Source organism: Phodopus roborovskii, unplaced genomic scaffold, assembly GCF_943737965.1.
Source record: "Phodopus roborovskii unplaced genomic scaffold, PHOROB, whole genome shotgun sequence".
In the NCBI taxonomy this organism is placed as follows: Eukaryota; Metazoa; Chordata; class Mammalia; order Rodentia; family Cricetidae; genus Phodopus; species Phodopus roborovskii.
In genome coordinates, this window is record NW_026126447.1 from 6359621 (window position 1) to 6385715 (window position 26095).

Here is a 26095-nt window from a genome sequence, read left to right on the forward strand (position 1 = left end):
GTAGTTAAGTAGATTGTCCTGCCATTTTATTTCTTTTTGTTTTGACTGATCACTCAGCAGTCACTTTGCTCTTTGTACTGCACAACACTAGCTCCAGACTTGTAGAGTGAGACCTTTCCTTGTTATATTCTGCAGTCCTTGGGGAAGGAGTGCCTGACAAGCTCAAGTGCTCAATCTGATAGAATGGGGCTACTACCAAATTTACAAGGTTTTTGTGAGGATGACCTAAGATATCTTTAGGAACTCTGTCAATAGTAATTCTATATGTTCACATGTCCATACTCATTCTCATCCCACCCCCCACCCCCGAATCCCAAACATTCTTTGCAAACTGGCAAGAGTGAGAGCTGTGATTTGAGCCCAGATGCCTCTGAACTCCAATGTCCTAAATGGTTCAGACAGGCCATATTCCCCAAGTGTTCTTTTTCCATCTTGGAACTTACAATTCAGACATGAGATATGTGATTGCTAGAAGAGGTGGTGTCATTATGTTTCATGGCAAGTTGCACATACTCCAATGAATAACCCCCACCCATGCTCATAAAAGCAACCCTAATTAAACTAAGTGGAGAGAAAAAGGACATGAGCATAGGAGACTAGTTGGAAATAACAAAGGAGTCATCAGGAGTGCATGGGAACAGAATGTAATGTGAGGTGATGAATATGATCATAACAGACTGTATGTATGTATGAAATGTAACAACAAAAACAGAAATCAAAGAAAGACATAAAGTCTAGTGTAGATAGCATAGTACTTAAATGCTATAAACACCAGATTCTATTCTTCAAGTAAATATATCAAGGTGGCTGTGATAGGATTGCAGGAATAGAAGTGTGGATGCCTAGATGCTAACTACAACACTATAACATATTCTGTGAACTCTTCCCCTTTCAGGACTTTTGCTTTCCCAAAAAAAAAAAAAAGAATAGAGAACTATAAAGAAACTATAGGAAGTTCCCATTAGGATTAATCCCCTATCCTATTCAGTAAGGACATATTTGCAGAGTATGAGCTTAAGCTTTATGAACCTGCAAACGAAAATAGAGTCAATTATACAAAAGAAAAACTATATCGGAAGTTGTTGTTCCTGCTACTGTAGCATATTCATGGTTATAGACAAAGAGGCCATTGCTCCATTTTTCTCATTGTGGTTTTTCTTTCTGCCAAGCCCAGAATTGACATCATTCCCATCAGCTATTTGGGCTATCTGGAGCCATCTCCTAGACAACAGCCACCCAGCCACAAAGACACCATTATTATTTCCTTGGATGAGGGTATTCTGCATGTCTGGAAGTAGTCTGTGTTCAGATGTTTTTGATTTGGCAGGGACCCTCTCAAATTGTAGCAGTTCAAGACAGTAGAGTTACTATTACTAACAGCAAGAATAGCTTTTACAGATTAAAGCATTCACACTGCTTTTTGTACTAGTCTATTTTTTCTTCCTGACACTATAGTGTAAGTAGACTAGGATTATTGTCCTGAACCCCAATACAGATGAGCACACTACAGTTCCACATATCAAAGTTTGGTCACAAGCCTCTGATGCTATTAGGAGATGAAGGGCCATGAGAACTTGTTTGTAGGTTCTAGCAGGGGAGACCAACTTCTTATATGCCCTTTATGGAAGAATAGTTTCCCCTCCATCAGGGAAGGTTGTCATCTTCAACCTTCTTGGAGCCTGCAGCTTCTGGAAGGACACACATGAAGCAGTGAGAAAGGAAGGGGACACCAGCTTAGCCAACCAAATCAAGTCTGGAAATCAACTGAGTGACAGAAGCCACAGCCATATTCCCTTTATATCCCTACTGGGAAATGGTACAATATTTAAGAGGTAGGGCCTACTTTAAAGAAGGTAGGTCACTAGAGGTATGCCCTTGGAGGGGATAACAAAGTTCTACTTCCTTCTCCCTCAGTATTTCCTTCTGGACTGCCAGGAGGTGAGCTGTTGTGGAATATTCCTTCACAGTGTGTGAATAGGTGTCACTATGGTTGGTTTAATAAACAAGCTGACTGGCCAATAGCTTAACAGGAGAAAATTGGGCAGGAAAGCCAAACTGAGAATGACAAGATGAGGAAGGGCAGAGTCAAAGGAATCACTAGCCAGATGCAGAAGGAGCAGGAGATGAACATGCCATGCTAATAAAGGTATTGCAACATGGCAGAGGGTAAAAGAAATATGGGTTAATTTAAAATGTAAGAGCTGGTTAGTAATAAACCTGAGCTATTGAATGAGCACTTACAATTAATATAAACCTCTGTATCGGTTATTTGGGAGCAGACAATTAGGACAGGAAAATTCCATCTACAGTGAGCAGCAACTCTACCATGTGCTCCTATCTGAACAGTAGGAAGGGAAATGAGAAACACCCCATTGTGAGGAACAGGATATAGATTGTTAGGAAAGCATCAATATGGTATGATGTTAGACTTGCTTATGTCCCAGTTTGCTTTCCATTCCTGAGATAAACATTATGATTAACTTGGGGGCAGAAAAGGATTTATTTAACTCTTTCTTCCATATCACAGTCTGTGGTTGAAGCAAGTCAGGACAGGGACTGAAGCAAAGACCACAGAAGCAGGGTACTTTCTGACTTGCTCATCTTGCTTTCTAATACAAATCAGGGCCAGCAGCTACCTAGGGGTGGCATCACCCACAGTGGGTTGGACTTCCCCACATTTATCATTAATCAAGAAAATGCTCAAAAAACTTGCCTACAGTCCAATCTGATGGAGCCAGTTCTTCAATTGGCATTCTTGCTTCTTAAATTACTCTAGCTTACATATAATTGACAACAACAAACTAATTGGCACAACTTGCCAATTCAACTTTCAGGGCTCATGTATTTTATTTTATTTTACTTTTACTGGTGTATTGAATGATTGTATCACAACACAATTCCATGAATATCTAAAATGAGCTACCAGGGCTTGAGCTCTTTGAATGCTCCAAATTCTGAACCAAGTACATTGACCCCTCTTAATAATCCCATGAAGGAATGATTATGTCCCAACTTTACAGCTGACAAGTCCAGAGAAGGAACAGATGTGACTGCCATGGAATATATCCCTTTGGCTTAAGAATCACTTGCAGCTGAAGTAAAATAAGATCAGCAAGATACAGGAAAAGTTATTTACTTTCTCCTTTCCACCTAAAATCAAAGCATAAACATTTCCAGTTTCACTTACCTATTGCCTAGTCAATTCCCAATGATTTATAATTCCCTGAAGGCCAACTCTCCTTTGTTTTTATTAAAACATTACACTGGCCTACACTTTCCTGAGTTTTACTTTTTTTGTGTAAACTCTTGTGCATATTGACAATTGATAAAACATGGCATTCCCTTTTTTCCCTGTTAATGTGTCTTTTGCTAGTTCAAGTCATTGATCTCTTTGCTACTGAACCTGAGAGGATAGAGAAAAAAGTTTTCCTCTCAGACACCATGTAAGCAGCTAAAGAGTAAAGCTGGAATTTGAACCCAGATTTCACTCTTAAGCCTATGTTCCCCATGAAGTCACACAGCCTTTGCTTTATGTAGGCTACTCAAAGCTCTGCCGTCAAAGAGCTGCTTTAAATATACACAATTACACACAAAAGGGAAAAAAAAGCTTTACTTTATTGATACAGGAAAAATAATAATAAAATTCAAGATAGGGATAGAATCCTTGTGATCCATGTAGGTATTGGGAAAAGTTTTATAAATAAGATCTATGCTGCCCTACAAAGGGAAGACTTAATATATCAAAGCAACACTAGCATTACTTTCTGAGACTCAACTTGCAGTCCTCCAGCCTCAACCTCCCAAATATAGTCCAGCACAGCTAGGCCTAGCTTTGTTCTGAGTCTCTTAATCCTTCCTTAAAATAGTCATGAGACAAGTTTGTTGCCACTCTTATTGGGATAAAAAAAAAAAAAGAACACTGAGGCTCAGACCTATGAACCAGTTTTGTCAAAGTCATGGAGCAAGTTCATAAACAAACTTGAGACTCAATTCCTCTTCTTCAAAAGTTGGCATTTGTACATTTCTTAAAACAGAGAGACGCTGATATATGCTGAGCCTAAATTGATGGACTACAGTGTCAAAGGCTGATCTCAGGGTTCATAAAATCAGAAGATGGCTGCAAGAAAACCTAAGGCTACTGAGAAAATTACCACAAAATCCAGAGTACTTACAGTCATCATCCCCACCCTTTATTTAAATATACAAAATAACAATGGCTCCAGGCAAAGAAGGAAAATCAAGTCCATAAATTGCCTGGACATTTTGCAGATTAAAAGAAGTACATAGCATCTTGTGAGTTGCAGAAGGTGGTGGTAACTGTGACTCACTCTTACATAGTGAGTGGCCTGGGAAGACTACAATGTTTCCTGCCACAGAGGGTTGAGCATCAGGCTTCTCTGCTTTCCCAGACACTGGCCTTCCTGTCTAACAGAGTACCAGACACCCTACACAGGCTTTGACCAAAGCTCACAAACAAGTGTAGACTGAACATCTGTGAGAGCTCTGTTCAACAAGCCAGGGGTTCTTTGCTTGGGAAGCTTTTCCAAAGGAAGAAATTGTTTCTATTGCTTACACTGTGAATTCCCTAGTGCCCTCCCAATCAGATTTAAAAGGCCTTATACATGCTAAGCATATGTTCACCACTCCACTAAACCCCAGCTCTGTGGCTGCAGTTGAAGAGAATGTTTTTGGTCTCCATCTGGGCCTCAACTTCCACAGTGCTCTGAGCTTATGTGTGTGTGTGATATACATATATGTGCACCTGTGTGTAATATGTGAACAATTATATACATACATACATACACACACACACACACACACACACACACACACACACACACACACACACATTGTATGGGCTGGCTACAACCTCAGGCTGTGTGTTGGTTAGACTTCTCATTAGAAGACAAATCTCACTGTACTGATTCTACTCTTCACTCATTATAGAAAGAATAACACTCTAGTGTTCTGTAATGTTCTTCTTTAAAACATCTCAAGTAGAAAAGAGAGGGATGGGAACTTCCATGCACTGTAGGCCTCAAGTGGGCCCAGATGCTTCACCAAGTTTCACTGCAATGCTGGGAGATGAGCATGGTACCCTGTTTACAGGTGACACCACAGGTTAAGCCACATTAAGATGACTGGCTTAAAATCTTTCATCTGGAAAGTTTGCATGGGCTGCTATATTTCTCTGCTTCAAAGAAAATGTTCTTTGTAGAATGGCATGTTATACAGAACCTAGACAAATAGATTTTCTGTTGGCATTCTAAGACTCAGCTTTCATGTGCTGTTGGTTGCCAGGAAGCTTAGGGAAGCGTTATGTGTCAATTCACAATATAGCTTTTATAGCATGAGTTTTCTTCATTAAACAAATGGAAGATATTAAGAGATATTAATTTTATTTATGTGTATACTCCATCATGGACACTAACCCTCTACAACCATAAGTCCAAAATGAACTCTTTCTTATATAAGTTACCTTGGCTGTGGTGTTTTATTACATCAATAGAAAACAACAGTTGATACCAGGAAATGGGCTATTGCTGTGAAGAACCTGACCATGTTTGGTTTGGGAGCAATGTGGAAAGCTTTGGAACATTGGTCAAGAAAAATAGTTGAATGCTATAAGCAGAGTTCAAAGGTGATCCTAGTAAAAACTTAGAAGACAGTAGTGCTGAGAGCAATATGGGGTGTGAAGTCCCAGCTCAAGATGATTTAGGGGGAACAATATTAATAATTAGACTAGAGGCCTTGTAACATTTTGGCAAAAAAAAAAAAAAAAAAAAATAAGAAAGAAAAAAATGTTGCTGCTTTCTTCTTTTCTAAGAATTTGCCTAAGGCTAACTAAAAGGCAATGGACACATCCCTTTTACGGAGGAGATTTCAAGACAGCCTAATATTAGCTGTTGTGTTTAGTTAATAATAAAAACACCTATGCAGGTCTGTGATGAAAAAGAGCAAATGGGGCAGAAAAAAAAATACAAAATGTAGTTTGAAGAGGAAAAGGACACTGGAAAGCTAAATGTTACAGCCAAGGCTTGTGCTAGAAGATAGGCTAAATTGTTAAAGAGATTAGCACCATTATGGTCCTCAGGGAAAGAAGTAACCTAAGATTTCAACTTGTGTAAGAAAAAGACTTAAGGAATTTTCTGCTCCTAGAAAGAAATAACAAATAAAAGCAGCTGCAAATACAAATCAAAGGGGCCAGGATTTCCCCCAAGTTGATAGTGTGTTGACATGATGTTAGCTTTAGAGTCAGGAAGGATGCACAAGTAAAGGGGTCATGTGACCTTCCTCCGTGGTTATGGAGAGTCACAGAGGCCAGGTGTGTGACTGTGAAGTCCCTGCATGGAGGCCCTAAGAGGCCATTGTGTCAAGCTGTGAAAGTAAAGCCTGACTTGCTTTGGAGATTTCAAGATGTTAGAGGCTCCAGAACCAGGAGACATCTCCCAAGAACTATCTCACACAGGGATTAGAACCAACCCATGAGAGAGAGGGTTGTAGCTTACAGGCAACAAAGCAGAGACATCTAAACCATTTGATATCAGATGTGGAGCTACAGGAATTGAAGGATACTTCTTAGTGACTAGAATGACAAACATTCCTGTATTTGCTTTATCATTTTAATGCCAGGAAACTCAAAAAATAACTGCTGCTTAATTTCGATCTGTCCTTTTAGCACTTAAAGTCCTCTGCATCTCAGTCAATTCCTCTGGGGACTCACAGCCCATTGGGTCTATGCAATTTAGTTAATTATCACCAAATTATTATCTCAACTAAAGCAGAATCTTAATAGACAATCCTTAATTTCTTTATCCTGTCTGGAAGAACTTCATCTCTTGGCAAGAAAAAAAAATCTCCTTTAAGAAAGACTGTATAATACCTATCCATGGTGATTAAAGACAATGGATCATTTAGAAAACAGTGTATGTGTGAGTTTTTAAAGCGATGGAATGTAGCCTATCTATTCGTCAAGCTTCTGAAAATAAAGACAGCAAGGGAGGGCACCTAAAGCATCCATACTTAGAGGAAGTTTGCTTCTTGCCCACTCATCATAAGAGTGGTGTGTGGAAGTATGAGGATTCTTAGCCCAGGCCATATAGGAGGCCTCTCTAAGTAATGTGCTGTATCAGCATTATTCTACTAGCAAGAAGACTGTACTATTCCCAGGGTCCCTCACAAGCATCTTTCTTTACAGGGGATTTGATACTTACCCAAGCACTAGCCTGTTCTGTCTTTGCATCAAGCACTAATTCAAAGTCCCAGACTGCAGTATAACCCAGGATTCTGTTTCTCATTTATTAGTATTTTCTGAGCTTCTTGAGGATGAAGGACACTAGCCATGTGCTTTAATAGGAATGCAAAAATAAGCCAGCCCTTGCTATCAACTTGCGCACATCATCTCACGGCAAAGAAAGAAAAGGTTGAGGGGAAGCCAGTTCCGATGCTTTCACGCATTCCACCTCTGACACTGGTGGTTTGAATAGGAATGACTCTCATAGACTCAGATTTGAATGCTTGATCACCAGGAAGTAGCAATATTAAGAGGTGTGGTCTTTTTGGAGTAGGTGTGACCTTGTTGAAGGAAGTGTATCACTAGAGGTGGGCTTTGAGGTTTCAAATACTCAAGCCATATCTAGTGTCTTTCTTTTTGCTGCCTGCTGAGATGTAGAACTCTCAATTGCCTCTCCAGCACCATGTCTGCCTATGTGCTGCCATTCTTCCTGCCATGATAGTAATGGACTAAACCTGTGAACCTGTAAGGCAGCCCAGCCCCAATGAAATGTTTTCCTTTATGAGTTGCTGTGGTCATCGTGTCTCTTCATAGCAATAGAAACCCTAACTAAGACAGTTAGCAAATGTATGTGCAGGCTATTTCCCAGTTCTGTGTGGACTCCAACAGGCTTGCTCACAGTTTATTGCTATTCTGACACTGTCTATCTGGAAGTGGTATAAATCCTGTAGCAAGGATACAGTCCCACTAAGATGAGCCCCATATCAGATGTCTATCAAAGCCGAGGCCTCCTGGGCTGACTCTGAATGCTTCTATTAGTTTGTTACTGTGCTAGACTTGGCTGCAGAATTCAGGAGGGCCTTTTACTTGAGCTCACCTGTTTATTGTAGAGGCTATAACTCAGAAATGCCACATGGATGGGATGAACAGGTTAAAGTATGGATAGCAGAAATTCCAGGAGCTGTCTTGGTACATGGTCATCAATTTGAAAGTTGTCCAAACCCCTCAAGTAGGAGTTTTCTGAAGGTGTCATGTCATGGGCTTAACTGTTGAAGTCACTGTCCACAGCTAATTAAAATTACTCTCAGAATTTCTCCCCTCCCCAGACATTAGGAGAGAAACTAAAAGTCTGGACCCCCTGGGATCTTGTGTTTGATTCATTTGGTAACCTATGCCACCTTGAAGGACTTTCTAACAATTATTAACTCAGGTGTAGTAGACAGAGGGTTTTTAGCTACTGTACTATTGGTGTGAGGAGACACCATGACCAAGATAACTTTTAAAAGAAAGTATTTAATTTGGGGTTTGCTTATAGTTTCAGAGAGTTAGTCCATTATCATTATGGTGGGGAGCATGGTGGCAGGCAAGCAGGTATGCTGCTGAAGAAGCAGATGAAAGGTCATGTCCCATCCACTATATAGTGTGTAGGGCGCTGCATGGACCCACGAGGCACTCTGAGCAAGCCTGAAGCTGTTGGCTGGAACTCCTTGCCCCAAACCTGTTGTTGGTACTCTTCCCATTTTGATAACACACACCTCGTGACAACACTCAACTCAATACACACCTCATGACAACACTCAACTAAATACACACCTCGTGGGGAGGAGCTAAGCCTAAAATTCCTGTAATTTTCCACTGTCTTGTAAGTCAGTATTTAAGCCCATTCCATCCCCTCAGTAAACGGCATTCAGTGTTTGGCATTCCGACATTGCCATTGAACAAATGACTGGCTGTCTTGTCTCTTTATTTCAGTCTCTAGGCCTTCACCTGATTTGTGGAACAGATCATGGCATGGGTGCTACAATAGTGGTGGAGCCCAGGTAGAGGGAGAGAACAAGACTGGGCTTTTAAATCCTCCATTGAAACACCTTCTTCAACAAAGCCACATTTTCTAATCCTTCCCAAACAATTCTACTAACTAGGAACCAAACATTTAAATAGATGAACCTATGGGGGGAGCATTATCATCTAAATCATAATAGGTTAAATCATGTTTACCTACTAACTCTCTTCTATTAAGTTTTCACTATAAATGGCCCACCAGTGAGATGGCTCAGTGGTTAAGGGCACAGGTTACCAGTACCTGGTGACCTGAGGTCAGTCACTGAGAATCACAGGTGTAAGGAGAGAACTGACTTCCAAACATTGTCCTCTGACCTACAAGAAGCACACACACACACACACACACACACACACACACACACACACACACACCATAGCATGTGCCCCCAACCCAAACAAATGCGGTATAAGTTTTAAAAGTTTTCATTATATAGTGTTACATATATAACAATATCTATTATACACTGATATATAAAGAAAAATCAGCACTCTATATCCTTATCTTCTACATCCATTGATTCAAAGAACCATGAATCAGAATTCTTTCAAAAAATGTGATATAAAAAAGATTATTGCTACCGCCAAACAATGTAGATGAACAACTATTTATCTTTATAGTAGATATTAGAAGTCAGAAATGGCTCCAAGTCTATGTGTGTAGATTATATGCAAATATGACACCAACTTATATTAGGGGAATGCTCATCTGGAGATTATGATGACCTTGGAGTTCTGAAACCAATTCCATGTGGGTACCAAGAGTGGCAGGAGAACCCATGTTTTCACATGTGGCTTTAGAATGAGCATTTCCAATACTTCCACAGCCATCTGTGCAGTTCATGCTGTCTTCTAAAGTTACAATTTTTTTGTACTAATCATCTCACTGTTTTGATATACATATACTTCCAAACATTTTACTTCCCAATTCTTGGCTTTTTTATAAGATAAATACTTGGTTCTTTTATATACACTTCCTTTTGCATACTTTTTCTCCCTCATCAATGTTGTTTTTAGAGGACTCCATACTAATCAAGCTGATGAATAGCTGTAACTCATGAAACTATAAATAGATTGTAATCTTACTTTAACAATGTGGCAATGAGGAATCTGATGTGTGCTTCTGGTGCACACACATAGGCAGTTCTTTAATCTAGTCCCAGGAGTGGAATTTTATGCTTGTCTTTAAACATCCTATTTTTCTTAATCTTCATTCTATTTTTAATAATTCTTAATTATTTTTACTGGATATATATTACCTTAACAATTGTATGCATACGCCTATTGATCTATTGTTGAACATCTAGATTTTTCTTCCATTTCAGGGAACTTTGCACACAAGCCTGGAAAATTAAAAAAAAAAATACTTGTGCAGAAGTTTCTGCTTTTTCATGTTCTGGAAAAAAAACTTTTTTTTTTTTTTTTTGGTCAAGACCAATTTACCAAATGAACCAATTATTTACATTCCATGGGAGGATTGTTATTGTTTAAAAAAATATGAAACAATCCCCACATAAGCAGTTGTGAATCCTTTTGAGAGTATATATAATTACAGGTATTTTTCCCTAAGGGGTTAAAAAGCCAATGCAAAAGTCAAACAAACAAAGCACTAGATCTATAACAATTTGAAGGGTTTCTCAAACCCTCTAAAGGCTGTATGTTCATATCACTATTGCTAAGAAATATTATCTTTTTAGTCCATCTGTGTGGCTATAATAAAGTAACCAAGACAGAATACGTTATAAAGAAAATTTTTATTTAGTTCACATCTCAAGAAACTCAAGAGCTTTGTTGGCATGATTGCTCACTTCTAGTGAGGGCCTCACAGTAGCTGGCATTAAAAGGGTGGGAGAACATTCAAGAGTGGCCAGTAGCATAAACAGAGAAAAGATAGGATTCACCTAGCAAACTGCTCTCTTAGGACCTCCCTGTGAGAGTAAGCACACACTCCATGACAAAAGCATCACTGATCAACTCCCACTAAGCCCTCCCACCCAATATTGCTATCATGGGAGCATAAGACAGTACAAGAATTCCTAGGTAGACAAACACTATCTGAACTCTAGTATCCTACCCACTGCATGTAACATTACCATACTTTGCCTGGTAAGTTCAAAAACCAATGCTTCCTGGCACCAAGTGCCATTTATATTAAAGCACCACATAGTAAGACTTCATGAAGTATTAGCAAAGTGCCAGACACCAGAGATAAAAGAGAAGTTCCTGGTTGTAAGGAAAATGCGGCTAGAGAGACAGGATCAGAAAGCCCTTTTCAATAACATGTGCAGCAAGAAATTTTTATATCATTTAACATATTAAGAAATGATAAGCTTTCTTTTCCAAAGGGCTGTGAGGAGTGAACATTATCAGGATGTTATAGGTAGGGGAAACAGTACTGGCAAAGGAAAAAGTCTACAAGCTGTATATGTATAGGAAATTATACGTGTGTTGAAAGTGGTAGAATTTGCATGGTAATGAGTATGGGAAAGATTTGAGGTCCTTATTTGGGACAGAAATTAAATTATCATGATTTCAGCAGTTAATCTGACAGCACAAAGGAAACCAAAAAAATTATCCTCCCAAACATTGCACACACAGCATACAGTTTGCCTTTTTTTTTTTCTGTAACTATGTAAAGTTCTAGTACTCAATTCAGCAAAACAGTTTTTGTTTTCTCTCTCTCTCTCTCTCTCTCTCTCTCTCTCTCTCTCTCTCTCTCTCTCTCTCTGTTTGTGTGTGTGTCAGTTTAAGAATGCATGTACATATACGTATTTGGGAGTGTGTGTGGAGGCCCAGAGGTTAGTATCAGATGTCTCCCTCCAGTTTGGGTATTCTTTGAGACTGGGTCTCTTACTAATCCTGTAATTCACTGATTTGGGAATATCAACTGACCAGAGAGCTATAAGGGATCTGATTCTACAACACTGGTATCACAGACATACACTGGCCCTTTATGTGAATTCTGGGCATCTGAACCCAAGTTCTCATGCATGTACAACAAACACTGATGGAACCATCCCCAGTCCTGGCACAGGAGTTTGAAAATCACTTTTTAATATAAATCAAGTGCATTAGCAAACAATACATTTGACATTGTCCAATGGCTTTCATTTTATACATTTTTAAAAACATGAACTGTAATTTTTTTTTCATAAAATGGCTTTTAAAACTAAAAAATTGACTTAGAGGTAAAACTGATTTTAACGTTGATATAGACTTGTTAATCAGTCTGTTGTTCACATACCTAACATTATCAACTTGCATGAAAATTTTTGTTTTTAATTAAAATTGCTTTTATTGAGTGGGTGGTTGTAGTGAGATATTCACTTTGTCTGTTTCTGTGGCACTGACCATGCCCATTGGGGGGGGGGGGTGAAGCCAGGGCCTGAAGTGACCTGTGGAACTAGGTCTGAGGAGGAGCCTGGGAAAGCTCTCTTGTTGGCGGGACGCTGAGAGGAGAGCATCCAGTGGAACTTGCTGGTGTTCATCTGTCTAGGTTGTAAGTTATTTCTCCCTGAATAAACACCTATTCAGCCTATTTGTTTATCCTGATCCTTATTAAACTACGATAGGTGGTCATGTGTGCTACAGTATGCAGTTGAAGTCAGAAGACAACTCTGGGGAATCAGTTCTCTCTTCCATCTTTACAAGGATTCTGGTGACTGAACTCACATCTTCAGGCTTGTGCAATAAGTGAGTCATCTCACAAGTCCTAGCTTAATTTTGAAGATCTAACTAAACAAGGCCTAGAGTCTAGCCGTATATAAAGCCCAGAGCCTGATGTCCAGCACCACAAGAAAATTCAATAAGACAAAACTAATTACAATGGTTTTATTTACAATTGCCTTCACAGTTTAATTACAGTAGAACATTTGACTTTTTGGAACATGTCTTACTTTCCTGAAGAAAATTAATACAATCAGTTGTGATAATGCAATGGAGATGTCTTTAAAGACTTTCACCAGAAGCATAAAAATACTTTATAGTTTTAATATTTGTTCTAGTGTGCTGAGTTTGTATACATTTTTTCCCTTAAAAATTTAATTTGTTTAGTTCCTTGGCATAATTATTCTGTTCCATTAAAATACCCATTTTATATACATCACACAGATATATAATGTTAAATACTTACAATCTGATTGTAAAGTTAATGACAGTAAACTATGTTTTAAAATTCCAGTCTAACAATTGAAAATATAATTTTTTTTAAAGATAGTCTCATGTAGCCTAGGCTGAACTAGAATTCACTATATAGGCAGGATGACCCTGAACGCCTGATCCTCCTGCCTTCACCTTGAGTGCTGGGATCACAGGTGTGAGCTATCATGAGCAGTTGAGGTAGAATAAGTTGATTCAAGATTATAAAGTTCTCAGTACTAAGAAATGACAAGCTTCTTGCAGCCTCTTTTCAAAACACCCCTTGGATGTTTAATGGGATAATGAGACAGTGTTTCAGTAAACATGGTTTAACTGTCAAAACAGCCTCTTCAAGGGAACCTTGAAATAACATAAGGATGCACTCTTGTTAGGGGTTACCTAATAAACACAGAGTTTGTTCATTTCCAGAGTTCAGAAAGTCTTCCCATGTGTAAGTCAGAAATTCAAAGGGAGTCGAGCTCAATAAAATTGCTAGAAATCCCAGGGAATGGAAAGAGGACAGAAAACAGCATAAACAAAAACAGATTGCTATTGTTTGTTTATTTGAAGTGCTGGGGATGGAACCTGGAGACTTGTGTATAATATGCAAGTGTCCTACAACAAAGCCATAACCCTAGCCGAATAATAAATTTTAATATATGTTTTCATCTCTGGTATGAATTTGCTTTAAGAGAAAGAATTGTCCTATGTGGTATCTTCTCCCCAAGGGGTAGATATACCTTTAATGAACTTAAATAAAAGTTGGTCAGTACATGTCTTCCAATGAAGTGAGGTGACTTACCTGAAGACTTCTAAAATCTATTACTACATAAAAAAGTGAAACAAATCTACAATAGGTACAAATTATATACATTTATTAATAATTTTAAATAACACTCTTGTATAAATTCTTTCATATATTCAAATCATAAACAAATTTAGAAATGCATCATGAAACCTAGTACAGTACATATATGAGACATGTTTTTAAATTTTGGGTTAGGATTTTAGTGACATCAACACAAGTTTAATGTTTTAGAAACATTTCCTAATTGGTTGGGCTGAAATTTAAGAGTATAGAGTGCTTGTGCCTAGCATTAAAAGTTGAGTAGAAGTCACTTAAGTTTGGGCTAGCTTGAATTTGAAGCTCTGGGCTCACTCCAGGGCTGCTGCAGTTTCTGCATATGCATAAGTAATAAAGATCCCCAATGCCTTTGAAAAATTATCATTCAAACCACTGACATTTCAATGATACATAACTTCAGCCATTTGATATTATTTGACTTCTTCAGACTGATAACTATTTTTCTTGCTTCTTCCCATGGTACAGTCTTTGGCTCAGAGTGAAAGAGAAAGATGAATTAACCTTCTATCACCTCCCCCAACTCTGAACATAGACACTAAACCCATTTCAGCTCCTAAGCCATTTGCTGCCAAAAGTAGCAACAGACTAAAGGGTTTTTGTTTTGTTTTTTTGGTGTGTGTGTGTGTGTGTGTGTGTGTGTGTGTGTGTGTGTGCGCATATGTGCTCACATGCATGTGCAAGCATGTGTGGATGAGACTTTTGTTGCCCTAATGATTGCACTGTTTGTTTGTTTTTTTTAACGTATTCTGAATATTTTTCAGAGAGCTTTCTTTGAGAAACATAGAATCTCAACTCCTAGCTACATACTACTTCAAAATATAAAAAGCCAACGACAGTAATTAGAATCAATCCTTATGTTTACAAGCATAAAATAATTTAAAAAGTACAGGATGATCAGTAGTCAAGCTCTGTCTATCATCTTTCAAAACACAACACTTGACAATCAGATAAGCCAAATTAACTGACAGGTCAGTATTGCTTTGATGATTAATGATTCTGGAAATATTGGAATTAGAAAATAGCGATATGATTTGGGACTTAGATAATCTTGTTAAGAGAAACAAAACAAAAACCCTAACCTCCTAGCTCATGTCTGCCCTGTTGTCCTCTCTTAAAATCCAAGTATCATTGGGAAAAATAATGCACTGAGTCCACATGATGTTCAAATAAATAAAAGCTTTACTATCCTTTTGCCTTTTCTATAATTGGAAAGACTGTAAATAAGAGAGCACTGGGAAGTAGTGTGGAGGGCAGTATTAATAGGGAGGTCAAAGGCATGTTTGACATCTACTACAACATCCACCTATCAGAAATGGATAGGGCTTACTAGAGTGAGACAATGAAGATGCAAGCAAGCATCAGTTCATTCATAGCAATGATGACTATTTCTCAGTAAGGTTCATGTAAGTATTATATTTTAAAAAGAATATGTTACTAATATTTAGACAAACATTGCTCAAACACTAGACTTTCCAGAGGATGCCTGGTGCTGGATGGTGATGTCTCCAGAGAAAGGAAACCTTGCATTGTATTTTACAATGATTTTCTACTCTAATTTCAAGATATGATTGCCTTATGGTTGATCTTTAGAGCAAAACTATTTCTACAAGCAGAGTGCTGGGGCCACTAAATAATGTTATTTAAAGCTATACTTTTTCATCATTGTGAAATATTAACATGACCCAGGAGCCATATTTGATAAACATTTTTTGTAGTTTAATTTCTGTGTTATCATTTAAAATCTGTTTCAAGGAATCTCTACTTAGCTGGAATCTTGACTTAGGCTCTTAGACTCCTACAACCATTCCTTATTTCTTTACTGGGTAAACATATGTTTAACAAATGTTTGGTTTTGATCTCCTTACCTTTATTTTTGGCAACAGATTGAGTATCAGGGAAGTAATTACTGTGCACAATGCTTTGGAATTGCGTGATGAAGTCGATATACACCTGTGCAGCACCTGCTAGGGAAAGTACCCCCCCCATTACAAGAATTCATTCATTTTAAGGAACTAATTGGTAGTTTCCCCTTCTCAACATTAATTCTGACTTTAGATCTTTAGATAGAAATCCTCATGTGTTCTTTCCATAAAGTCATTTGTAGCTATGCGGCCCAGAATTGTGCCTTCAAGTCACATAAATCTCTCTTCTCTCTCTCTCTCTCTCTCTCTCTCTCTCTCTCTCTCTCTCTCTCTCTCTCTCTCTCTCTCTCTCTCTTCATTCCAGCTTTCTAGGGCCCATGACTAGTAGACTTATGTTATTATATAGCCAGATGGCTATGCTATAGAGATGAGAATTAAATCCAACCAAAAAATGTTGTATAGCCCTGAATGATTTAGCCTCTCTGTGCCTCAGTTTCTTCATGTATAAAATGGGTACAAGACTACTTCCTTAGGAGGCTATGGTAAGGATCAAATAATACACATGGAAAAAGTGTTTTGCAAATAACAAAGGACAATAAAAATACTGTTCTATTCTGTAATTCTGGGATTAAACCTATAGACTCCTGTTAGCTGAGCAATCAACCTCACATAAATTATATCAGTACAGTGAGGTGTAATGTTTACTTTAATAAAGACAGCCACATATGCAGAACACCCTCAGGTTACCTATGGATCTTCTAGTCTACAGTCATTTCCAAACCCTGAGAAAAAGGTGGGGGTCTCCTACAGAGGATGAACAAACTTCTCTGAGGAAGTTAAGTCTGAGTTTCCTAGGTCTAGTCTTTGTTTTGCTTTTCCCTAACCATGTTGTAGTCTGGGCCACCTTTCTTGACTTGCTTAATCTACAACCTGTTGATGCATAACAGATGAAAGCAGCATTACCTGGCCTCAGGGGAAAATGGCATCAAAATGCAAGGACTAAATGCACACTCAATCAGAGGAACCCTCTGTCCAGACAAGAAGATGGATGACTTTTAGCACTGAAGAAGCCAAACATACCTCATGATTTGTGGGTGACAGATTATGTTCAAATGCCAGAGTCCTTTATTTTGGAGGTTATGGGAGGCACATAAATATTTCATGGGCATAAAAATGAGGGGCCCCAAGTAATGTGATGGCTTTTCTTTTTTAATTTAAAATTTCTATCCTTTGGAAGACTGTCTTTTACATTCAGGAAAGAAGTCTTTTTCTGAGGATGTTTACACTGAACAATGTAAAACACACAGAGTGGCTAATTAGGTGAATGTCTTGAGAATGCAGCCTGTGTCCCAGTTTAATAATTACAGACTTCAAATCTATTGCTTGAATCTATGGTAAGTCAAAAAGCATATGACTATAGGTTTATAGAGGAAATATTAGAAACATTTGACCTCTTATAAATTTCAACAGTATCCAAATAGGGACTAAAAATGGATGATGCTCACCAGAGTCCCAGCTCTAGCAATATTGCCACCTATTTTACAGTATTTTAACCAATTTCCACATCTTCTTTTTACAACACCATTAACTGCTATACAAATAAAGTCTAGATGATAAAATAGGACATGATTATTTTACAAATAGATACAAGTACAATGTTGAGCAGGTATGCTACGTTAACTATGTACACCTTGTTTCTTTAGAAGCAGGAACCTCCTCTGAGGAGGATCATCAACTTTCTGCTCTCTGGGGCTGCACCTGCCCTCACCACAGAGGCTTATCTTGTGCTTTAATCCCATCCTTGTAGGAGACTTGTGGGAGGAAAGCCAAGCTCTTCTACAGACCCTCTTGGGAATTTTCTTCCCTTAGTCTACACAGAACCATGACCGTTTAGTGTGGTATATCCTAGAAACAAGCTTGTCCTCAGTTACATGGTTTAGTACAGTAAAATGAACATGAACATAATCCCTGCCTCTCTTTTAAAAAAATGTTTCCGAAATGGAGATGAAGTCTTCTATTGTTCTCCTTCCACATCAACATCTGTCACAGCTGGTGAGATGAACATTTTCCCAGCAGTCCTTTGAGAGGCTGGGTAAACTTGGGCTACTGTATGGGATTCAGTCTTTCCATACACACATGTATTTGCTACAAAAATATACTTTACTTCACATCCTCAATGATGATGAGTGCTTCAGATCTTCATGGGGAATTAAGAGCAATAGATAGGCTAAGCGCACTACAGTTTGTACCTGAACAGCTCATTTGCACAATGTCTTTCTCAGTAAACTCTACTCAGGCCATGAGTGGCTGGAGGGCAGATGCATTTTAGTGAGCATTGTGTTCTGACAATTCAGCAGGACAGTTCATCTCCTTAAGCTTTGTAATTATGAATGGGTGTCGTCAGGGTCAGCTGTCCATTGGGAGCCACTTCATTGCCATCATCCTCCAACAGTCCTGACACATCTGCATTGGGGATGCTGTCATGGTAGCTGCTGAAACTGATATTGTCTTCTTTTAGCTCGATGGTCCAAAAGGGAGCATTGAGTTTCCGGTTTTGGTACTCTCTGTACATATACACAGCTCCTACGAATCCCATTAGCAGCACTACCACAATGATGATGACTGTCAAAATGATGATGTTAAACTGGGTCCATGATACATCAGCGAGAGCTGAGGTGCTGTTTTCAGAAGAGCTTACTGAAAAGATAGTTTGCAGGGTTGTGGGGGCAAATGTACTATTTATAACAGGGGTGGGCACTGATGTGGTCAAAGAGGCATTGGAAACCAAAATGGTAGAACCTTCAGGAGTTGGAACAATAACTTCTGAAAATAAAAAAAAAGAGAATGAAATGTAAAAGACAAAATTATCTAGTTTTGAGAAACAATAAAAGAAATACACGTGAGAGTGGAAGTTGAGGTGGGATGTTGGCATGATATTCTGCTTAGGGTAATGCAAGTTAAAATAATTTTTAAATAAATATAATGATAATATATGGGGTCTGGAAAGCTCACTTATTACATCTAGGTCTATTCTCCAACATGTATAACACCCATCTGAAACTTTAGGAAGATTCTAACACAGGAGTTTTCTATCTCTCCTTATTCAATGATAGTCACAGACATTTCTATAAAGGCAATAAATGTGTCACCACCAAGTTCTAAATCACATGGTAAAATGACAATTATTTGACTCAAAACATACCCAATAAATCTGATAGCATTTCATGAACATAAAATTCTCAAAGGAAATATACAAATCTATTTTTAAAAAAGGAATTTAAATGCTCAGAATTCATTCAGCCTAAAAATAAAAGAGCTTTCCTTTAATTCCATATGTACAGTTCTCACCTTGTGTGTATTTGAACTATTTTATAATCAAGTCTACATTTTAGGCTTCTACTCAACAGCATAGCTCAATGGAAGGATAAAATCTTTGGACTAGGTTAGGACTGTATTGCTACAGGTAATTCAATCTCTTAGAATTTTAGATTTTTTTTCAGTTAAACATTAGCAATAATGTTTCACAGAGTTCTTGGAAAGACTTCAATGATCATTATAAGTACTCAATAATTGTAAAAATAACTATTATTATTCATCACCACAGTCCACTACATCAATGAATCTAAAAACGGGCAAAGTTTGTATTCCTTCATGACTAACAAAATCCATCAGTCTGTCTTCTTGGTACTCACTGGTCTGGACAAGGTATGCCTCCCACAAGGTGGAATGCAGAGTGACAACATTTCTAGCTAGTGGTGTGGTTCACTTTGATTACTATAGTGCAAACATCAAGAATATGGCAGAAAGATACCACAGGCCACAGACCAACCTTAGTTCAGTAATCAGTGTGCATTAGAATATCAGAAGGAGTAGTTTGTACAAGAGCAGGGTCTAACCTGTCTGTAGTCTAATAATCCCTAAATATTTCCTGAATTCCTAACCTTTCTAAATCCTCACTGAATCCCTCTACAAGAAACATTCTATTGTGTGAATGGCGTTTTCTTTAAAAATCAAAAGGAGCAGGGTAGTGGTAGCGCACACCTTTAATCCTAGCACTCTGGAGGCAGCCTGGTCTACAAGAGTTAGTAGTTCCAGGACAGGCACCAAAACTACAGAGAAACCCTGTCTCGCCAAACCAAAAATAAATAAATAAAATCAAAGGGAATATTAATAATATTTCATATACCACAGACAGATACATGTCAGCTTAAAGTGTGAAGAGGCTAGAATGAACTCTAGTTTCCAAGATAGAACTTCTAAGTAGACCATAGCTGCTTTCCTGAAAAGGCCTTGATGATCATTGATGACACATCAAGAAGCAAAGGAAAAGAAATGACAGGACCTTTCAGTTAGACAACTCGAAGAAGGGAAACATGAGCACACTCTGTCATCAACTTTGTTAGTCTTCATATTTCTAGAGTTGATACTGGAGTATCAGGAGACAATCATGAAGGGAAAGAAACCTCTTAAGGCAAATGCCCATCAAAATTTATTTCTAGAAACTCCTCTGGTGGGACTGGAAGTTTTACAAAGCTAATGGTAGCTCTCTAGAAACATTCAATGCTGGCATAAAATACTAAATATGCAATCTTAGGGAGAGTTTTACCTTGCTTGATGCAGTTTCTCTGGAGGTCTCGAATATAACCTTCTAGGCAGTTCTCACACCAGAACCCAGTGGTGTTATGGAGGCAATTGATGCACTCACCACTCTCGGGCTTGCAAATCTTTGGAGTTGTAGTTGGGTCCACATGGCCATGACATTCACATTGTGTGCAGATACTGTCAGAATTGTAATAGCCATTTTCACATTTATTGCAATTCTGTCCTGTGTAACCATCTTTACACTGGACACATGTAGGCTCCAATTCACCAGATTCTAAAATAGAAAGAACATCAAAATAATTTAGTAAAATCTCAAGCTACATTAAAAAATTGTAAATTATTTTCCCTCTGATAGTTTTTTACAAATCCTCTGTGGTATCTTCTCTCACTCTATGTTAAGAGATATACAGAAGCAATATTCTAGATAGCTTATTAACTTTTAAGCATATTGAAGGAATGACGGGCCTGCCCAAAAAGTGCATTGAAATAGAGGGTAAAAGTAATAGGTTTTTACCAGGTGTCTCAGTAATTGTGATATATTGTCATTTAAGTAGTCTCTCTCTCTCTCTCTCTCTCTCTCTCTCTCTCTCTGTGTGTGTATGTGTATACACACATATGTATGTAGTATGTATTTTTTATGCACTTGGGCAACAATATGCATATGTATGTCAGAAGACACCATCCTTGCTGGAGTCCTTCCCATTCACTACGTGGGTCTAAAGATCAATCTCAGATTGTCAGTTTTGCTGGTCTGTATCTTTATGTACTGAACCACCTGATAGATCCCTATATAATTGTTTTTTAATTTTTAAATTTTATTTCTCTGAGGCATGGAAGACTACATAAAATGTGGTTGAAGCAAAACCTTTCTCTATCTCTTTTCTCCCTAAATATTGATACTCCTACGCTTTTTATTTTGTATGGTACTAGGTATGAATCTGGGGGTCTCTTCCACAGTGTGCAAGCAATCTCTGTGACACTGGGCTACCCCCAGGATCATTACTCTTAGGCTTCTATGCTTGGTTTCTTTCACCTTTCACTCTATCCATTTCTCCATGGATGAGTTCATTCACTTGTACACTTAACAATGTAAAATTTGTATCTCCACTCCATTTTCCTGTCTTAAATTACAAGCTGTATATGATATAAAACTGCCTCTATACCTAGGTCTACACACATTTCAAATTTAACATGGATGACTGTCCTTAACATCTTAGTGAATGGTCCCAACATCCATCCACTTGCCTAGGTCCCAAAGTTAAGAACCAACTCTCAGTTCTCCATCTCTTTCCCACTTCTGAGCAGTTAGCAGTTCATTTCAGTGATACTTTAAAAGATTCCTATATTGGTGTGACTCTACTCCAGTGTTATGCTCCTGGGTAAGGCTGTCATCATTTCATACCTTCAGCACTTTTAGTACTTCCTAATACTCTTTACTGTAGCACACTCCTACAGTCTCTATGGTCTTCACAGTGAATCTGAGTAAATATACTAACACCCTAGAAAAGTTGCTTCAATTCTAATGGGCTGCCAGACTAAGTGAAAACAATAGAATTTTCTACTGAAAATGATCTAAGCACTGCCTACTTTTCCTAGCTCTTCTGTTTCTCTTCACACTTCATCATCTACTTTGTTTCAAGCTTAGGATACTCCAAAAGACTGCCTGTTTTCTTCTCTCTGAAATGCTGTATATACTGTTTTGTCAGCTTACAACATACTCTTGCCTCCTTACCCCTAATCACTTTGCAAATGTAAACTGCAGAAATTAACTCAGGAATCATTTCTCAGAAGCACAAAAGGTTCCTGATTCTCTAGGTTAGAGATACTCTAGGCTCAGGTGCATGGCTGGCCTGAAACTAAGAAGGTGTCAAAGCATAAATACAGCCCTGGATTTTCTCATCCTAAGGGCAGCAGTAGTGTCACGCTCCACTTCCCTGCTCTCTGCCCCAAGCAGGCTTCCCCAAGTGCAGACTTGTCCAATGCACATAGCAAGTGATGAGATCACAGGTCTCTAAGGCTACAGTGTGTAGTTGCTGCTTATCTGACCACCAAAGTATCCCATGCTGGACTTCCTAAATGACCATATAAGGTTCCTTCCCCTGACCCCTGTTGCCCCTGAGTATGCAAACGACATACCCTAGATGTTCTTGCCCCAAACAGTGATAAATCACTGCATGGATCCAACTGGCCATTCCTACTAGGTAACTGGTTCCCAATAACTGAGCTGTCCACTAATGGTCTCCCAGGTTTTCTTACCACTCGAACTCAAAACCACTCAGTAACCACCTTTGGCCGGCCCATACTTGCCCCTGCCCTGTTTCCCTTGGCTGGGTCAGTTTATGCTAAAAAATCCAACCATGGGGGAGCAGAGCGGGAATGGTTGAGCTCAGCAGTCAGTCATAACACATAACATCCAAGTTGTAATAATTGGATTAGTTGTCTATCTTGCCCATCACTTTATAAGCTACTTGTGTTCCATCTTTACCTTCAATCTTTTCCTAGTGTCTGACATAGTATTTGTTCAGTAAATGTTTACTACTTGTATAATTTCATCTTGCATAGTGAATTCATTCCAGAAAGAATAATTTACAACGATCATGAAAGCTGCAGCAAGGCACCTTACCTTAGGTTCTGTATGAAAAGTGAGTTTCATTTGAAAAACAATCCATAATTTGTCATGGTCATTGTACAAGTCAAGGGTTTTGAGTATAAGCCACAGAGTTGTATGAGTGATAAACAAATTTAACAGTATTTATAGTCCAAGTTGGCTGTTTGGTATCAAGTTAGGTCAATAAACTCAGAACCTTGGTTTCCCATATTTTAAGTAAGGGATTTTAAACCAGAAATTCTTAAATTACTTTGCATAAAACAATGACAATTGAATGAATTCATAACTCTTGCAAGTGATATGTAGGAAAAAAATACTCAACAAAAGGTTTATACTTCTTGTTTTCAAGAAGCTTATAATTCACAATGGTATCATATGTTACATTTTTATGGTTAACAACTATAGCACACAAACTCATTTCAAAAATTCCAGATAAAATAGATTGAAGGGCTAAACTTAAGGCTTGTAAGAGTATCTCATCTCTCTAATTTCATACCCTGTGGACCTCATGACATGATATTCACCATCTGCTGCCTGTTTTACTCCTCCTGGCTTTACTTTCCTTCTGCCACACCTAAATTCTCTCATCAGTGATTTTAACATTCCTGTTGTGCCTTTAATCTTCTTTGTTTTCAAGGTCATTGTGTAGACCAGGCTGGCCTTGAACTCATGATCCTTCTCTCTGGTCTTCCTTACTGCTAAGCTGGGATAATGATTTCTTTACCTGAAACATCCTTCCTACATAGACTTTCTGAGATTATTACTAAACCTCCCTCACTAGCCTAGAATGTTCCCCTCTATGTTGGCTAGTTTTATATCAACTTGCCACAAAGTAGAGTTATTTGATAAAATGGAACTTTAATTGAGAAAATGTCCCCACTAGACTGGCCGATAGGCAAGACTGGGATATTGTATTGATTGGTGATTGATGTGGGAGGGCCTAGCTTACTGTGGGTGATGCTATGAGAAAGTTTGAGTAAGACAGGAGGAGCAAGCTGGTAAGCAGTACTCCACTATGGCTTCTGCTTCAGTTCTTGCCTCCTGCTTGAGTTCTTTACTCAGAGATGGACTATTACCTGGAATTTTAAGATGAAATAAACCCTTCCTTTCCAAGTTGCTTTTGGTAATGGTGTTTTATTACAGTAATAGAATTCCTAACTAAGACACCCTATTAGTGTATCCGCTGTATATAGACTAAATCACTACACTGAACTTATTTGTATGTTGTTGTGCATTAGACATAGTGATCTCTTGTTATGGAATATTATTTTAAGATGTGTTGCATTCTTTTATGTGAAGCTGTGTTATTGTCTTCCTAAAACACCTGATTGGTCTAATAAAGAACAAACAGCTGAACAAACAGCAAAGCAGCAGAGGTAAATAGGTAGGGCTAGCTGGTAGAGAGAATAAATAGAAAGAGAAAAGGAGAAGAGGAGAAGACTGAGGCGCAAGAAGAAAGAAGGAGGAGAGGAGAACTCTAGGGGCTAGCCACTCAGCTACACAGCAAGCTATGAAGTAATAAGAAAAGAAAGGTATATAGAAAGGTAAACCACAGAGGCAAAAGGTAGATGGGATAATTTAAGAAAAGCTGGCTAGAAACATGCCAAGCTAAAGACGGGCATTCATAAAAAAAAATAAGCCTCCCTGTGATTATTTGGTAGCTGGATGGCAGGCAAAGAGTAAAGAGTAAGAAAAGCCAGCTATAATCTCTGAAAGCATCAAACTGAATTGACTTAGAACTTTCTACCCCTACAGGTACATGCATGCCTAATTGGACTGCTTTCATTGTAATTCAGTCTCTGGCTGTGATCTACTATCTTTACATGGCTAAATTTCTAAGTGTCCCAGTCCTTATTTTTCAAGGCCCTGTTTAAACATAATCTGTTCCATAAAGACTTTTCAGTACTTTCCAGTAGACAATATAAGTCTCACCAAAGTCTCCTAACTCCAGTTTTACATACCTAACCACTCTTATACCCTGAGTTATGGTTATATCCCTTTCTAATTATTCAATATACATTATTGGCATTACCAGTATACCGGGTATCAAATTCTTAAATATATATACATCATCTCTACCCTTGTGGAGCATACAGTATTTGGAAAGAGATATAAGAACAAAGGATTTCAAGCACATTTCTTTTCACAGAGAAAATCTACATTTTAAATTCTTCATATGAAAGTGAATTCAGGCAGTTACTCAAACAAGTAAAAAGCAACTTCTTAAATAAAATGTTAAAAAATGTCACTCATGGGGCTGGAGAGATGGCTCAGCAGTTAAGAGCAATGACTATTTTTCTAGAGGACCAGGGTTCAATTTCCAAGACCCACATGGCAGCATGGCAGGTCACAACTATCTGTAACCCCAAGATCAGATACCTTCACACAGTTACGGATGCGGGCAAAACACCAGTGCACATAAAATAAGAATAAATTATTTTTTTAAGACGAATCCATCCCACTGCTCTTAACATTTAAAAAAGAAAAGGAAAAAAAGTTATTCATGATGAGCCAATAGCTTATTCAGCCAAGTTCTTCTTTACAAATCCTATAAAGGTCTTAAATATCAAATTGTCACTAGCAGCATGTCAATATGTATGCTCTGGAATTCTGATATTGCTGATGCAAATTTCAATATTAATATACAATTTTCATACTCCTGACTCAAGATGATAGCCTAACATCCTAAATGTTTAATATACACACATATGTACATAGTGGTAAACAATGAAGTATGCTATATAAAAGTATCATCTCTTTTAGGAAAAAATAGGGAAAATAAGTTCAGTCCCAAGGACAATGGCAGAGCCCTTCATGTCCTGTAGGTCCATACTCAAGTTTATTTGCTTTGTATATTTTCCTCTCTATGACACTGAATACTCCTTTAAAACAAAGACCATGTTTTAGTTTTTAGATATTTGTATTCCTTTTCTATCACAATGACAAGC

General features: G+C 38.2%; 1 protein-coding gene across 2 annotated transcripts in view; it reads right to left on the reverse strand.

The window, feature by feature from the left end:
• Positions 1–14068: 14068 nt before the first annotated feature.
• Megf9 (multiple EGF like domains 9) overlaps positions 14069–26095 on the reverse strand; it is a 99325-nt gene continuing 87298 nt past the window's right edge. Inside the window, exons 5-6 of one of the 2 annotated variants that reach the window (XM_051188039.1) lie at positions 20643–20813; positions 14069–18760 (exon numbers count right to left, since the gene is read on the reverse strand). In XM_051188039.1, the coding sequence (XP_051043996.1) occupies positions 18309–18760; positions 20643–20813 (623 nt within the window). In that variant the 3' untranslated portion in view covers positions 14069–18308. Of the gene's footprint in view, positions 18761–20543; positions 20814–26095 lie in introns of both variants that reach the window. The other variant, XM_051188038.1, reaches the window with a different exon arrangement.